This window comes from Hemitrygon akajei, chromosome 4 (genome assembly GCF_048418815.1).
Source record: "Hemitrygon akajei chromosome 4, sHemAka1.3, whole genome shotgun sequence".
NCBI classification, from domain to species: Eukaryota; Metazoa; Chordata; class Chondrichthyes; order Myliobatiformes; family Dasyatidae; genus Hemitrygon; species Hemitrygon akajei.
In genome coordinates, this window is record NC_133127.1 from 167,443,209 (window position 1) to 167,460,623 (window position 17,415).

The 17,415-nt window shown below is 37.8% G+C and overlaps 1 protein-coding gene across 2 annotated transcripts in view; it reads right to left on the reverse strand.

The window, feature by feature from the left end:
* ccdc169 (coiled-coil domain containing 169) overlaps positions 1-17,415 on the reverse strand; it is a 67,163-nt gene that overhangs the window by 11,859 nt on the left and 37,889 nt on the right. For both annotated transcript variants that reach the window (XM_073043904.1, XM_073043903.1), the window contains exons 5-6: positions 2,020-2,118; positions 1,199-1,252 (exon numbers count right to left, since the gene is read on the reverse strand). In XM_073043904.1, coding sequence (XP_072900005.1) covers positions 1,199-1,252; positions 2,020-2,118 — 153 coding nt within the window. The remainder of the gene's footprint in view (positions 1-1,198; positions 1,253-2,019; positions 2,119-17,415) is intronic.

The window sequence follows — 17,415 nt, forward strand, 5'->3', positions numbered from 1 at the left end:
AGCGGGGTAGTGCATGTTTGAAAATCAAGTGGCCTCATACAGATTCTAATTCATCTGCTCATAGATAGACATTACTTGAAATTTAAGAGCTCTCTAATGGAAATTACCTAAATACATTTAGAAATCGACAGGAACAGGTCTGTATGTTTAGTTCTGATAAAGATTGCTGAGCTGAAACATTAACTCGGTTTCTATTCAGTTTCTGCTTGATCAGCTGAGAAGCATTTTGTTTCTAGTTGCATGTACATTGTACCTGGTGCAAGTATAAAGCCATTAACACCATAATCAAAGAACTGGTTCTTTAATTTTTTTGTCAATGGGATATCAGTGGCATTGCCAGCAATTGTCAACCGTTCCTAATTACTGCTGAACTGAGCATCCTGGATGTTAAAAGTCAACCACATTGGTAGATCTACAGTCACGTGGGGCCACACTGGTTAAAGATGGCTGATGGTTCATGAACCATTAATGAACCAGAATGATTTTTACATCAATCCAGTAGTGTCATGGTACTGTTACTAAGAGCAGATATTTTAAACTACTGGAATTTAAATTCGCGAGCTCTCATGGTGGGATTTTGACTTGTGTTTCTAGAATGAATCGAGAATTCTGACTGCTGGTCTTAGTAACTTAACCATGGTGCATGACTTATCTGTGTTTATAGTCAGTTTGAATGTCATAAAACACATTTTTTAACTTCCAGATTTTTAGATTGCATAGTATTTTTAACTTGCTTATTATGGTGCTAATTATAAATTAAGAAATTAAAGGCCCAATGTTCACACATTATTTAAAAAAATTAGTTGCTGAAATGAATATATTGTACTATTTAGTCAATTTTTGTTTATGTCTGCTAAAACATGTAGACTTAAATGAGTTATTAAGCAGTCAATTTTCCATTAGTAGGGGAAGTCATAAATCCAAGAAGGTTTTTGTTTTAAAAATCAATTGTATATCCTCATTCACTTCCATCATGCTATGGAGTTCTTAAATCATTCCAGGAAGTACTGCAATGGTTTCTTCATCAATTGATAATTGCAACAATCAATGCAACAACTGGAGAAAGAATTCTTTGCAAAATACCTAGGTTCCTGTATTGGTTTCAACTTGTAAGGTTAGTTAACAAAATCATTCAAAATAATGCCAAGGAATATATTGGAATGTCTCATCAATTACCCCACCAAGGGAATGAACTTACGTGTTCAATTTCTGTCAGGTAAGTGCGACGATCATCATTGGCTTTATGGTAAGCCTGAAGGAAAAACAAAGCAATTGAACAAAGTTTGGTTAGCTGACTGATCCTGTGTGGAGAAATGATGAATCTTAGCTTAGTGCTGTCCAAGAGAATTTGATGACCGGCTACAGAATCTGACTCCACTGCTTTTGTCAAGTGCAGAGACTTCAGCAGCATTGTCTTCTATACATGTAATTATGCTTCTTGTGTACCAATGAAAGCAAATAAAGTTCCCTAATAGGTCAAAAATGCTTGCATTTTTACCTAACTTAGAGAAAGTCAAAAGAAAAAAATAATAAATATTGTTATTATAAACATGAGTAAGTCTGCAAATGTTGGAAATCCAAAGCAACACACACAAAATGCTGGAGGGACTCAGTAGGCCAGGCAGAATCTATGGAAATGAATAGATTGTCAATGAGACCCTTCTTCAGGACAATTTAGTATACTGTTTTTCAAATTGGAAGTTATAAGTCCAGAAAAATATATAATGTTTGCAAAATTCCATTTTAAGTAAGTACTCACAGAATACTTTAAATAAGTATTCACAGAATCCACTGGATAATCTTCTGGAGCTTAAACTGGCACTGGAATTGTTGGGGATAATTCACTGCACACTTCCAACTGAGAGTCATATTTAAAATGAATGTATGTTGGAAAGCTAACTGCAGAACTGAGGATGCAGAGTCGGTAAATTTGTCCAGGCATTTTTAATAAACAATGAATAGATATACTTATAACTACCAGGTTTTAAAGCTGTTTAAAATATAAACTCTGAAACAAACCTTTGCTTCTTGTTCTATTCTCCACTCATAATTTTTAAGCTGGTTTAGAAGACTTTTCTTTTCTTTGTCCAGTTGCTTTATCATTTGTTGAAGTGCACCCTGCAGAAACATAATTTTGGAGAGTCAGTGATCTGCTGACTCTTAATCCCAAAAAAAATCATGAATATTTTCCAATTTTAGGATGAAATTCAGTGTTTAATATTTTACTTTGTTATTGCATTTTGAAAGTGTATAAACTTTCAAGACAATACATCAGAACATGCAGTTGAAAGAAATTGAGTGAATAGTCAGGCGTTAAAGGACAAAAGGACCTTTACCATTTTTAGTGTCAAAATGTTTGTTGTGATGCATCTAGTGTGGTGGTATAGTGGGTAGTGCTTGTCACTCTCATTTTCAGCTCCCACCACTGGCTAGCAGTCTTGCGAAAAGGCTCGTTGGCAACACACAGAAACTGAACTCCTTTTAGACTCAGGCTGAGCTACAGAGGATGGGGAGGAGGTCTGGCTGCTGTACACATAGCACACAGGCCCATTGTATGTAGACCCAGCCATAGGTAAATAGCCCCACTACCTTGTCGGCAGCCTCAAGAGAGATGAAGGCTACAGAAATAAACCCAGACAGCAAATCTGGAGTTGAATCCATAAGGCGGCTAGATCCCACTGAACATCCTTCCAGCAGCTCCTGCAGCCAAGCTGGTGCCAAATGTATTGTTTCCTAAGCTTTCCTTTGGACTACGCTGGTGAGACCGAGACGGGGATTTTGACAACTGGGCATCTCAGGATCTCTGTACCATCTGCCCTGGCTTGTGAAGATTATCATCATCACCCACTTCCCTTTGAGACAGACGGATGCCAACCTCCAAAGGACAAGAGGCCAACTAGGGAAGCAAAATATTTCACTACAAAATATGATAAGTTGGAGTCTATATTTGAATAATCTTGAAACAACATTGCTGGAGTTATCAACTATCTGTTGAGTTGATGAAATTACAGTAAAAATACAGGTGCTGGAGACATTAGCCATTTCTCTTCATACAAAGCTGTTAGATACTTTCATTTAAATTTAGAATTTGTACACAATATTTTCCTTTATAAACTTATATTCATTTGAATATAATTTGCATATTTTCTCAAATGCTGCTTTATAACAGAGTGACAGAATGAACAGCTGTTTCAGGAGATACTGCATTGTGATCCCAAAGCACCTGACATCCATCTGTCTCATTACAATAATCAAACACCTACATGACAATTCTCAAATGTGTGGATTTGGTTGAAATGCATTTTCAATCCTGACCTATTGCAGGACTGTCAATGTAACCTAGACAAGTAAATCAGCAGTATCTTTTTGTAGATGGAAGGAATGAATATCCAGCCAATGATGAGCAACACATTTACCTGACAAAGATTTTCCCATGCTTGTTTGAAATTTCATGGTAATTTGTACTCTTGATCTGTAGTTCATCAGTTCTTTGCTTGAATGATTGATGGAAAATTGCCATTTACTCAAGCAAGTCTCCATAGTGGGGTGATTATTTCAAGCTAAATTTTCAAACCTAATTTTCCAAATTATGTGCGTGAAACTTGTTAATTGCATTTTGGGGATATCCTAATGAAGCTTTGAGATTTTTGATTGGAATGATGCTTTGGTAACTGGTTGGCTGTAATCAGCCAATTTTAAGCATGCAACATGATTTCTTTAAAACATGTAATATTCTGAGTTGATTGATAGAATTAATACGGAGAGGCTGCTTACTCTGTTTGGAAAATCTAGAACTGGAGAACATCATCTTGAGATAAAGACAGAGATGAGAAGAAATAATTTTGAAATTCTCAACCCAGCAGATGGTGGATGTTTAGTCAATGTGCATGCTTATTTAAATAGAGACTGCCCAATTTCTAGGTGTAAGCGAATTGAGGAACATGGGAATTGGGCCTGAAAACTGAGTGACATTTGCATTTCCTCCAAACTACCATGTGTTCCCTAATTCACTTCCCAGTCATCCTCTTTTGTTATTTTATCTCTTCTTCCCTTCCATCCATCACAAACTTTCCCATTTCAAAAAACAACTCCTCCTCCCCCCTTCACTTATCTGTAATGATTCCCAGTTCCAGTAAACAATTGTTAATTGCTTCTTTCTCCACAGGTGCTACAAGACAAACTAATCATTTTCACAAATTAGCTACATACCTTTCAAATGGTTGAGAGAATTCTATAAATGGAACATTGATCATCAAATATTTGCTATATTTGTATTTCAATTTGTTATCTAATTGTTGGTATTATTTAAAACCAGGATAAAATAGAAACTGAGAGTTAATAAAAATAGATATCAATTTAATCCTTTACAAATCTTGCTACAGTCTTGTAAGGAATTACTGTATGCACAATGTATCTATTCAAATGTCTTTTTAAATGTTGTTATTGTACCTGCCTTAGCTACTTTTTCTGGCAGCTTGTTCCATATATATACTGCTCTCTACGTGAAGAAGTTGACTCTCAGGTCCCTTTTAAATCTTTCCCTTCTCACCTTAAACCTCTTGTGCCCTCTAGTTTTTGTTTTTCTACCCTAGTAAATGCATCCATGATTTTATACATCTCTATGAGGTCATCCCCGAGTCCCTATTTAAACAAGTTTTTTTAGTTTTCAGAGTATGCTTATCAAAAAAAATGCAAATCCCAACAGAAAAATAAGAATGAAACATGGCTTAATGTATAAGTGTAATTTAGTGTCCTAATTCAATGTAATTAATGTGATAGTAGTGACAGGGTTTCCAAAGCAACAGGAATATTAACAGGCTTATTATCATGGTCTCTCTCAAGAAATTAAAATCATTGGTGCAGACTTCTTTAAAATTTGTCCATGTCTTCAGAGAGTGGTGTCAGATGCTAACAGATTTTGAGTTCTGATGAAGGCTTGCACACTGAAATGTTCACCATTTCTCTTTCCACAGATGTTGCTGAGATTGTCCAGCTTTTTGTTTTTGTTTAAAAAAACTACAGATAGTGGAGACCTTAAATTTTATTTTTGCTAATAGATTCTGTGTTGACCAAGGCTTATATATAAACCACATTTAATAATGCACTTATTGATAGTGATGTGATTATTGGTTGCTTGTATTTTCTTGAATATACGATGCATGCAGCACCTTAGAATGACCAGCTGACAATCCTACATTTATTCATTATTATGATTTTTCCATCAACTATGACCACATAAGTGCCAATGCATTTACCCTCTCAATGATAGGGTCTAACCATCTATCCTAGATGTTCAATAGTAAGACATCATTGAGTTTCACTACCATCAAAATCTGAGGAGTCTCCACTGACCAGAAACTAACAGGATCACACATATAAAAGCAGTCGCTTCACCATTCAGTATCTGTTTATCCTACAGCATGAGATTTGCCTACCAATTTTCCCCAAAGATATCTACAAGGCAGAAACAGTTCTGATGAAAATGACTTCCTCTTGCCCAAATGAATGCTATGCCAACAACAAAAAAGGAGCCTGACAAAACAACCCTTTTCACAAGCTAAATATTCATTCCTTCTATCTACAAAATGTACTGCTTATTTACTTAAGTTATGCTGACAAACTTCTCCTACCAAACAAACAGGGTAGTACAGCCCATCCTCCTCTTCTGACATGATGGCACCAACCTCAGGTTAGAGGAACAACACCTCATATTCTGTCTAGGTAGCCTCCAAACTGGTGGCATGAACTTTGGTTTCTCCAACTTCCAGTAACTTTCACCTCCCCCTCCCCTCTTCTTCAGTACCCCATTCTGGTTTCTTACCTCTTCTGCCTATTACTTCTCTCTGGTGCCCCTCCTCCTCCCCATTCTCCCATGGTCCATTCATCTCTCTTATCAGATTCCTTCTTCTCCAGCCTTTTGTATTTTCCACCTATCACCTCACAGCTTCTTACTTTATCCCTCCTCCCTTCTCTGCTCAGCTTCACCTATGACTTTCTAGCTTGTCCTCCCTCCCCCACCACCCACCTTCTTATTCTGTCATTTTCCCCTTTCATTTCCAGTCTTGGTGAGGGTTTCAGCCTGAAACATTGACTATTTATTTATTTCCATAGATGCTGCCTGGCCTGCTGAGTTCATCTAGTATTTTGCATAGGAAGACCACCAGCCCTTATAGCAAGAGGATTTGAATATAAGAATGAAGACAAGAGTAACTATCCTATGGAGCCCTGATGAGATTGAAATGGGATGCTGTACAAAGATTCTTTTTCTTCCTAACGTAAAGAAAGCTATCATTCTGATAGATGCCCACGATGATTCAACAGATCAATTTCTGGGATGGTGATTTTGTTGCATGAGGAGAACATGAGCAGACTGGGCCTATTGTCTTAGAAGAATGAGAGGGAATTCATAAAAGTATACAAACTCTCTATAGAATAGTTGCAGGGTTTGATGTTTCCCCTGGATGGGGTGTCCAAAAATGAAAACAACAATTGCATAATAAGACATTAGACAATTAGGAAAAAGAAAAAAAATGTCACCTTAAAGATAGTGACCGTAAAGAATTCTCTACTCTAAAGGGCTGTCTAGCCAGGAAAATAGCACTGAGGATGAAGAAAAAAATAGCCCCAACTTTGTTAAGTCTGACAATAAAGAGCCAAGTGGTCTATTTCTATTTTTGATTATTCATGGGTCTAATTTGGAATGACCATAAAGTTTCAGTTTTGCCAGCAATAGCTTTTCTAAATGATTTTTTTAAAATTCTTTCGTCTTGAAAAATAAGTCATTACTATTGGTCTTTCTGTGGTCTGATATCATACACTTACGTTCCGTTTTGAACAAGGTGTATATGAAATTTACGTATCATACATTTGAACAATGTGCATCTCATCGAGAATAGAAAGTGAACACTGTTTTTATCAGTATCAAACCCCACCAAACCAATATCACTGCTGAAAGATAATGAAAAACCTGAAGATTCTAGAAATCTGGAGTTCTGATGAAGGGTGTTCAACCTGAAACATTGGTTTTGTTTCTCCTTCCCCAAATGCTGTCTGAGCTGCTGAGAGTCTCCAGTATTTTCTGTTTTTGTTTTAAATCCCCACTAAAAGTTTCTTCTTTGGGTCCATACATATGCATAGTAGTCGATGCATTCATAAAGGAGTGGATGGGGATTACAATCCAAAAACAAGTGCCTATTCACATGAGGATTGTTACTAGTGAGGTAGAGACTTTAGATGCAAAGCTGTAAGTGCCCTGTCACCCCCATCCAGACATAGTTTCTCTTCATTTCACCAATTCCATCTCATTCTCCTGCTATACTGATTATATTGATCAGATTATGCAACGTACAGCAGACAGTGACTATTCTCAGTAGTTAAGCGAGCAGAAACTCAATCTGAGTGCTCTGGTCCTGTACCTCACTAAAGCGCCACATGCACCATGGTTGCAAATACTGCATAATTACACCTTACAACAGAGTGTGAACTCTGTGTAACTAACTAGACATAACAGGTGTGTATGGGAATAAAATATATTCCCTTGACTTCGGCTGTGATCTCTCCAGCTTATTCTTTTGGGTAAGTAAATGCACTGATTACTGTCATTTTATTTAATTCCAAAATGTTGACTATTCAAATAAAAATAAATAAAATAAGAGCACATTCAAATTGGATGAATACTTGAACTGATTTCATTGGCCTAGACCTTTATTATGCAGATCAAAATTCCCTCCAGTCTATTAGTCCATAGGGGCACAGAGGAGCTGAACAGTCTATTTAATGCATGCACAGTACAGTGTATCGGACCTGCCAGTAAAACGTTGAGCGTGCCTGGATGATGACCATCTTGAAGCTCCAGATTTGTTTGGTGGTGACAGTGGGAGGCTGATGTTTGCAAGCTGATGGTGAAAATGAGACTATATCCTCACATATTCTCTTCTTTGCTTGTTACTTAGGCCAAATAGAGCTACTTGAAGAGTGAGAACCCTTTGCAAGGTGCAACCCAAATGGGCTTGTAGTTCACTCCTTTTGCTTTCCATATTGGTTGATATTAAGAAATGACAAGCTAAAAATTATAACATGGGTTTTGATCTGCAACTGGCACCTGTCATAATCCAATCAGTAGGGGGTTGAAAATAACAGTAGCATTCTTTCATGGCTGAAACTTACCCTAAAGGTGCCCTAGAAAATAATAGGCTGTAAATACAGTGTTCCTCTAACACATTTCCCCTAACAAGGGGAGTGTTAAGGGAAATATAAGCCGTCGGGGGGCAGTAAGCAAGACCCTAGCGTGAGGCACAAGACCTGACTGACTGTTAGTAGAGCAGGCACTTCCAAAAAGAAGATGAGGTACTGGAACACAAGAAGAACCATAGTTCTGCAGGAGGTGAGCACTCTGTCACAACATGTCTGAAACTCGGCAATCTCATCTGACCTTACCAACCAAACAGATGCATAAATTAGCAACCAAGGTCCCCAACAATTCCCCTTGACTCTGGCCACAGAACGAGTTTATGCAATTTAACAATTGGTAAGTCAAGTACACCCTCTCAACTTTCTCTACAGATCTATGGAAAACAGGTCGTGCAACAATACAGCGCTGGCTAGAACTGATAGCTTAAGCAGAACTAATCAGACAACTGCCGACCCCGAAGATTACTCTTGAGGTGTTCAAAATGACCTCAGCTTCGTATGTGCAGTCAAGAACCAGCTTTTGGGATTATGAGACCTTACATGATTGGTCAATTGCGCTAACTCGAATAGTATAAAGGTAGCCTGCTGAACACCAGCTCTATCCTGACGAACATTCAGATTCCAATCTGAACCCTTGTTAACGTAATTTTTGCTGCTGTGATCGTCTTTATCTTCAGCTTGTCATTTGTTTGTGTGCCACTACCATCATTCCATTCGTTCAACTCGCTGCCATCGTCAACATCCAATAGGCATTCACCGTTTGTGTTAATTTCTTATTTTAATTTAGCCCTGTTAATGATGGATAAATGCATACGGTAAGATCTCTGCGAGTCTGAAGGCAGTGAAGCCTTGAATTCTAATCCTGCCAAGAAACATAAACTACAGAAAGTGAGTCAATACAATGTTACATACCTGGAGTATGGTTTTATTCCGTTCCTATCAGATCAGTGATGGCCCATGTGTCTTATTTGTAGTACTGTACTATCTAATGAAGCCATGAAACCATCAAGATTTCAGGGACACTTCTGTAAAAGACACCCTGAAAAAGCTACTTATGGTATTACTCAGTTCCACAAGATGAAAGAAGCATTTGAAAAGCATTGCACACTTAAGTCATTTACCAAGAAAACTAAAAATGACCTTGATAGTGGTCTCATTGCTTCTTATAACATTTCCAAAATGATAGCAAAGTGTGGAAAATCTCATACAATTGGTGAAAGATTAATAATGACTGCTGTATCAGGAGTGCTCTTCACTGTTCTCAAAATGGATACCACTATCTTTTCAAGCATGTCTCTTGTTATATCTGTTATCAGAAAAATTAAACCTCATCCACTAAATAGCAAAATATTTCACCAGTCTTGCCACGATAATGATGAAGAGTTTGAATGCTTGCTTCATCTCACAGAAGTGTCAAAAGGCTGCTGCTTAAAATGTTTCTTGGATCTTTTTGACACTATGGTTGAATTTTTGCGCAAAGTCGACAAGAGCCTGGGAAACAAGATTAAGCTTCTACGTGAAGATGTGGTATACCTTGTCGATCTTTATGACAAGATAAGCATTTTAAATATGAAACTACAGTGTGAGAATTTCAATTAAATCCAGGAAAAATGTGCAGTGTTCACCTTTATCGGAAAATTGAAAATATGTAAGCAAAGCAATAGGAAAAGAATGTTCTCACAGTTTCCCTGCATAGAAAGTATAGCACTTCCTTTCACAGACTGTGATTTGCAAGAATACTGCTTACATTTGTAGACACTGAAGAAGGAATTTCAGAATCAATTCAAGGATTTGAATGATCTGGAAATTCTGGACTGGGTCATTAACACATTTCTTTGGAAGGTGGAAGAACAGAAGAGAACTTGCAAGAAGAAATTATTGAAATTCAGAATGATGAAGAAGCTAAAACGCTTTCAAAAATGTCGGCTTTTGTGGTATGTGGCTACACTGTCATACGAAGTTTCCTGGTCTTTGGAAAAGATCCAAAATGTTCTTCATTGCATTTCCATCCTACCTTGTTGAAAGAGGCTTCAGTACAGTGAACCACATACTCACAAAAAACAGAACAGAAACGGCTTGGACATTGCTATATTTGGCGACTTAAGGCTTTTGCTGTCAGAACTTGAACCAGATATTTCAACTCTTGCTAAAGCCATCAAGGATCACATTGATATCGAAGCTGCTGTACAGCACACAGGTACTGTGTAAGTTAGGTTTAAAGACAAATGAAAATTTAAAGCAGAATAATTTTTCTCATTTTAGCATATGGTAGATATGTTTTTACACTTTGAGGGAGCTGGAAAGTATATTGTGCCTAAGAGGGGCATTGGCAAACAGTAAGGTGCTTTAGGGGGGTGATAGGCTAAAAAAGCTCGAGGCTGCACAACAATGTAACCTTCCCTACCAACGATAAAAGTTAACTGAGCTCAGCACTCCAAATGATTTGTAATTTCAGTCTTATGTGAACACAATTCAAATTAACCTGTTAATAAATCTGGTAATAAGGTGGCACAGTAGCAGAGCAGCTAGCATAATGGTTTACAACACCAGCAACAGGGTTCAATTCCTGCCAATTCTGTAGAGAGTTTGTACATTCTCCTGTGACACTTGGGTTTACTCTGAGTGTTCTGGTTTCCTTCCACGTGCCAAAGACACAAGGATTAGTAAGGGTCAGTAAATTGTGGGCTTGTTATGTTGGATCCAGAAGCATGGCACATACTCAGACTGTGCTGTTTGTTGATTTGAGGCAAACGGCACATTTCATTGTATGTTTTGATGTTTCAATGTACCTGGGACAAATAAAGCTAATCACTTAAACATTTACCATTTACTCCCTGCCATTAGCAGACACGGGACACGTCACCTTCCTGTTGATTTACTTTCTTGTCTAGTCTGTATAGGGTGTTCATTATATTTATGGGATTGAGCTGGACATTGCATCAGCACTGACATCATCTATGTTCATGAGTGTGTTAACATAAACAGATGTGACCAGTTGAAGATTGTACTATTCACAATGCTTGCGATAAGGTGACAAATGTATGTTGTGATCAATTGAGTGTAAAATTAATCATAAAACACTTAACAAACATATGCTGTGAGACAATTTCTAATATCTACAAAAAGATGAGTGAAATAAGGGAATGGGATCCCAAGGGAAGAAAATTGGAAACAAGCACTTGATGTCATTGCTGTAATTAGAACTTCTATTACACTGTCAGATCAAATGCACGACTGGCTGCTGCAGATCTTCAGTGCCAGCCACTCGAAACGAGGCAGGGAAGGAGAACTTCCAGGCGGGCAGAGACCAAGGCATCATGGTGTGAACAATGATTTAAAAAAATTAACGGAAAGCGATACAGCAATATTCAATGTACCTGTCACATACTAAAATCAAAGGTGCAGATCACTGGCCTTACTTGAAACTGTATTTTGAAAATTACGCAAATGACATTTATGATTGATGAATGTGAGTTCAAGGAAGCAATTATAACTGTTGCCAGGCTACAAAATGCCCTTCAAAGAGGCATACCATAAATTTTCAAGTGATTTGTCAATATAAAAGAGCAACAAAAGAATAGTATTTTTATAAAGGTTAAAGCATTATGTTTTAATCACTGATATGTTGGCTTCTGTTCCAGAGATCTTTCTGCAGTGTTCTAATTTATTTCAATTACCACAGATGAAATTTGACAATAAGACGGAGAAACATTATTACATTCATTAAACAATGAGGTGCCTAAAGAAGAAAGGTCATCTCCCATGCTTGACAAAACAATTGATAGAAATCCTGTCTACTTCACAATCTTTCCAATCTACCAACAAAATTGCAATAACATAAAGGGCACCAGAAACAGCTGAGGAAGGGAGGAGACATTCTAAACACAGCTCCTAGCTGCAACGAAGCAGCAAATACAAATCCATACTGCATTTTGATTAAGGGTGTTAAATCAAATGAAACGGTAACAAAGAGCATGATAAATAGATCCTGAACCAACCTTGCCATTTTTTTTTTAACTCCACTGAGCAAAATGCTGCAATGTGGAAACATCTTTATTCCAAATTTAAAAACTGAATATTAAACACCTGTAAGAGGTTGCTATAGCCTTAGGTTGGCAATATAGCCTTTGAAATTTCTTTAACCATGCTGATACCAAAATGAGATATCGACTAAACTTCCAGCAGGAGCTGGTTCAGGGTGATTTTGTGAAAGGGGAATTAATTTAAAATTTAAGCAGAGAAGATTCACTGGTCATTCAATCTAGTCTTTGGAGAAAATGCAACTTTTTTTAGAATAGCAGGTTTGGATAGGTAAGTGAATTAAAAAAAAGAATTATTCTGTCGGTAGTAATGTTTCCGCTTGATTAGTTTATGGATATATTTTTCCCTCTAGTGATTCTGCTTTTAGTGTGATCACCATAGCTTACAATGAATTAAATGACCATAAACAAAATAGTTTACAATGGTACTCTAATTATTAGAAAGTTGAAATGACCAACAGAAGGTAATTTTGTGTTATATGCCCTTTTAATCTTCATGCATCGCCAATCGTTATTCAACATTAAATGCTAATGGTGGGCACAATTCTTTTTGCGTCCTTACTGAATTCAAAGTATCAATTCATAATGTCTTTCTGGGAAAGAAGAAACATGCCCAGTTATTTTCCCCAAATTTATCAATCAAAATATGTTTACAGCCCCTTGGCCTCTGATTACCATCTGCAAATATTTAAACACTCTCTGTAACTGTTTAGGAAGCAACTGCATGAGCTTCTATATTCTACAGTACATTCATCACACATACATGCAGCCAGATCAACATATATCCAGGAATCTGAAAAAGCACTGCATTACATAAACTGAATGTTGATATAAAGAATATTTATAGGATTATTACAAATTCAGAGTATTATGAAATCATATACCTTATCAGGAAACAGTTGCATTCTGACATGATATCATACCATATATATTTTATGTTTTCAAAGTTTATTATCAAATTATATATATGTTACCATAGACAACTCTGAGATTTATTTTCTTGTGGGCATACTTACTAAATCCATAATAGAATAATAACCATAATAGAATCAATGGAAGGTTGCACCTACTTGGGCATTCAACCAGTGTGCAAAAGACAAAACACTGTGCAAAAACAAAAAAAATAAAAATAAATGTGCAATAAATGTAAAGAATATGAAATAAAGATTCCCTGAAAGTGAGTCAATATGTGTGGGAACGTCTCAAGGATACAGCAAGTGAAGTTGATGGATATTATCCCTTTTGGTGCAAGAGCCTGATGGTTGAAGGGTAATAACTGTTCCTGAACCTGGTGGAGTGAATCCTGAGGCTCCTGTAACTTCTTCCTGGTGACAGCAGTGAGAGAAGAGCATTCCTGGGTGGTGGGGGTCCCTGATGATTGGTTCTGCTTTCCTGTAACAACACTTCAGATGTGTTCAATGGTGAGGAGGGCTTTACCCATGATGGACTGGGCCATATTCACTACTTCTTGTAGGATTTTCCATTCAAGGGCAGTGGTATTTCCATAACAGGCTGTGATGCAACTAGTCAATATACTCTCCACCACACATCTATAGAAGTTTGTCAAAGTTTTAGATGTCATGCCAAATCTACGCAAACTCCTAAGGAAATAGAGGTGCTGCTGTGCTCTCTTCATAATTACACTTATCTGCCAGGCCCAGGACACATCGTCGGAAATAATAATAATAATAATAATAATAATAATAATAATAATAATAATAATAACACCAAAGAATTTAGAGTCTCCACCTCTGATCCCCTGCTGAGGAGGGGCTCAAGGACCCCTGGTTTCCTCCTCAGCTCTCTGGTCTTGCTGACATTGAGTAAGAGGTTGTTGTTATGGCACCACTCAGCCAGATTTTCCATTTCCCTCCTTTGAGTTGGCTAAGATAGTGATGTTGTCAGCATTAAAGCCACACAGTCATAAGTGTAAAGCAAGTAGAGCAGGCAGCGAAGCACACAGCTCTGTGGGGGTGCACCTGAGCTGGTGGAGATCATGGAGGAGGTGTTGTTGTCAATCAAAACCGACTGGGGTCTGTAAGTGAGGAAATCAAGGATTCAATTGCACAAGGAGGTATTGAACCCAAGGTCTTGAAACTTATTGATTAATTTTGAGGGATAATGGTATTGAATGCCAAGTTGTAGTTGATAAAGAGCATCCTGATGCAAGCAACAGATCTGATTTAATTTGCCTGATGTAGGCAAATTGGAGCATATCCAAGTTGCTTCTCAGACAGGAATTGATATGTTTCATCAAAACACTTCATTACTGTGGATGTAAGTGCTACTGGACGATGGTCACTGAGGCGGGTTACGATGTTCTACTTGGGCATTTAATCGAATATGCAATTTCAGAGATATTTTGCCTACTTAGTCTCATGACACTGACTTTGAGGCATATGTTCCTCCATCAGAAAAGGTAAAACAGAAAACGCGAGAGATAGTCAGCAAGTCAAACAGGAAAGAGAAAGACAGTTACTGCTTCAGATTAGTGACTTCTGATGTGAGGTCATCTGAGCTGAAATGTTAACTGTTCATTTCTTCACAGATGCTGCTCAATCTGCAAAATATCTCCAACGTTTTCTATCTTTAATCTCTTTCCAGTTTCTCATTATTTTTGCCCAGTCTGCTGACTTCCCCAATTTTGCAGCTTTGTTATGTCAGACTCACTACCCTATGACTGGATGATTATGACAACCTTACTACTATTCTTTAATCTCCAGGACTCCGGATTTTTCCATAAAAAACGTCCCATATCGAAAAAGTACGTGAAAGATAATGCTGAGACCCATATTTATTTGCTTTGTTTACGTACTACCCTGAAACAAAAACTTCATAAATACAGTGGCATGCAGAAGTTTGGGCACCCCTGGTCAAAGTTTCTGATACTGTGAATAGCTAAGCGAGAAAAAGATGTCCTGATTTCCAGAAGGCATAAAGTCAAAGATGACACAGTTTCAAAATAACAAAAAAAGGAAAAGAGCCCAAAGCAAAAGTTTGGGCACCCTGCATGGTCAGTACTTAGTAACACCCTCTCTGGCAAGTATCACAGCTTGTAAACACTTTCTGTAGCTAGCAAAGAGTCTTTCCATTCTTGTTTGGGGGATTTTAGCCCATTCTTCCTTGCAAAAGGCTTCTAGTTCTGTGAGACTCTTGGGCCGTCTTGCATGCACTGCTCTTTTGAGGTCAATGATGTTTAGCTCGGGGGACTGTGAGGGCCATGGCAAAACCTTCAGTTTGCGCCTTTTGAGGTAGTCCATTGTAGATTTTGAGGACTGTTTAGGACATTATCCTGTTGTAGAACCATCCTCTTTTCATCTTCAGTTTTTTTACAGACGGTGTGATGTTGGCTGATGGTTAAGAGTCAGCGAATGGGTATAAAAGGATCCTAGTCTGTTTGGCTGCAAGTGACTAGCAGTGATCCACAGGGTACGATGTTGAGACCGCGTCTTTTTATGCTGTATATCAATGATTCAGGTGATAGAATAGAAGGTTTTACCATGTTTGCAGATGATACGAAGATTGGTGAATGGGCAGGTAGCACTGAGGAAACAGATAGGCTGCAAAAGGACCTGAACAGATTAGGAGACAGGGCACGAGAGTGGTAAATGAAATACGATGTTGATAAATGCATGATCATGCACTTTGGTAGTATAAATAAATATGCAAACTATTATTTTAAAAATCTGAGATGCAACGGACTTGGAAGTCGTTCGGTAGGTGTGATGTTTGCTTCCAGAATTTGCTGGTATTTAATTGAATTCATTCTTCCCCCTACCAGTGAAATGTTCCCCGTGTCACTGGCTGCAACACAAGCCCAAAGCATGATTGATCCACCCCCAGTTGGAGAGGTGTTCTTTTCATGAAATTCTGCACCCCTTGCTAATTGTGGCTAAAAAGTTCTATTTTAACTTCATCAGTCCACAGGACTTGTTTCCAAAATGCATCAGGCTTGTTTACATGTTCCTTTGCAAATTTCTGACACTGAATTTTGTGGTGAGGACACAGGAAAGGTTTTCTTCTAATGACTCTTCCATGAAGGTCATATTTGTGCAGGTGTCGCTGCACAGTAGAACAGTACACCACCACTCCAGAGTCTGCTAAATCTTCCTGAAGGTCTTTTGCAGTCAAATGGGGGTTTTGATTTGCCTTTCTAGCAATCCTATGAGCTGTTCTCTTGGAAAGTTTTCTTGGTCTTCCAGACCTCAACTTGACTTCCACCATTCCTGTTAACTGCCATTTCTTAATTACATACGAAATGAGGAAACGGCTACCTGAAAATGCTTTGCTGTCTTCTTATAGCCTTCTCCTCTTTGCGGGCATCATTTATTTTAATTTTCAGAGTGCTAGGCAGCTGCTTAGAGGAGCCCATGGCTGCTGATTGTTGGGACAAGGTTTGAGGAGTCAGGGTATTATAAAGCTTTGAAATTTGCATCACTTGGCCTTTCCTAACGATGAATGTGAACAAGCCATAGACCTAACAAGCTAATTAAGGTCTGAGTCCTTGGTAAAAGATATCTGAGAGCTCAAATCTCTTGGGGTGCCAAACTTTTGCATGGTGCTCCTCTCCTTTCTCTCACTCTAAAATTGTACAAAACAAAAATAATAGACTTATCTTGCTAAAATGTTGAAAAGAATGTTTCATCTTTAACCTTATGACTTTTGGAGATCAGTTCTTCTTCTATTTACTTAACTATTCACAGTAACAGAAATTTTGACTGGGGTGCCCAAACTTTTGCATGCCACTGTATATGCAATGCTTGAGAAACATCATGTCACAGACAACTAAATAATGCAGAAGCATTTAATGAGATATATAAACCATATATTCACCCTGTTCAGAGTTGAGCAAAAATATATATGTGCTCCTATCTCCCTGCTACGTACACAGTATATTTCTCTTAAATAAACTATTACAGTGTCTTAATCCTATCCAAATATTTGAAGAAAGGAATCAATATTGTAGCATGCACTTGAAGTCCATCCACCCAACACCATAACCCCCCCAACAGGTCACCACCACAACAGGAAATAAATTAGACACAATACACTAAAAAGGAATAGACTAAATACACTAAAAAAACATTTTGATATTCATATATGGGAAGTGGATAAGGCTGGCTGATGGTTTTTATTGCTTATTCCAAATTATGCTTGAACTCAGTGCCCGCTACGCCATTTCAAG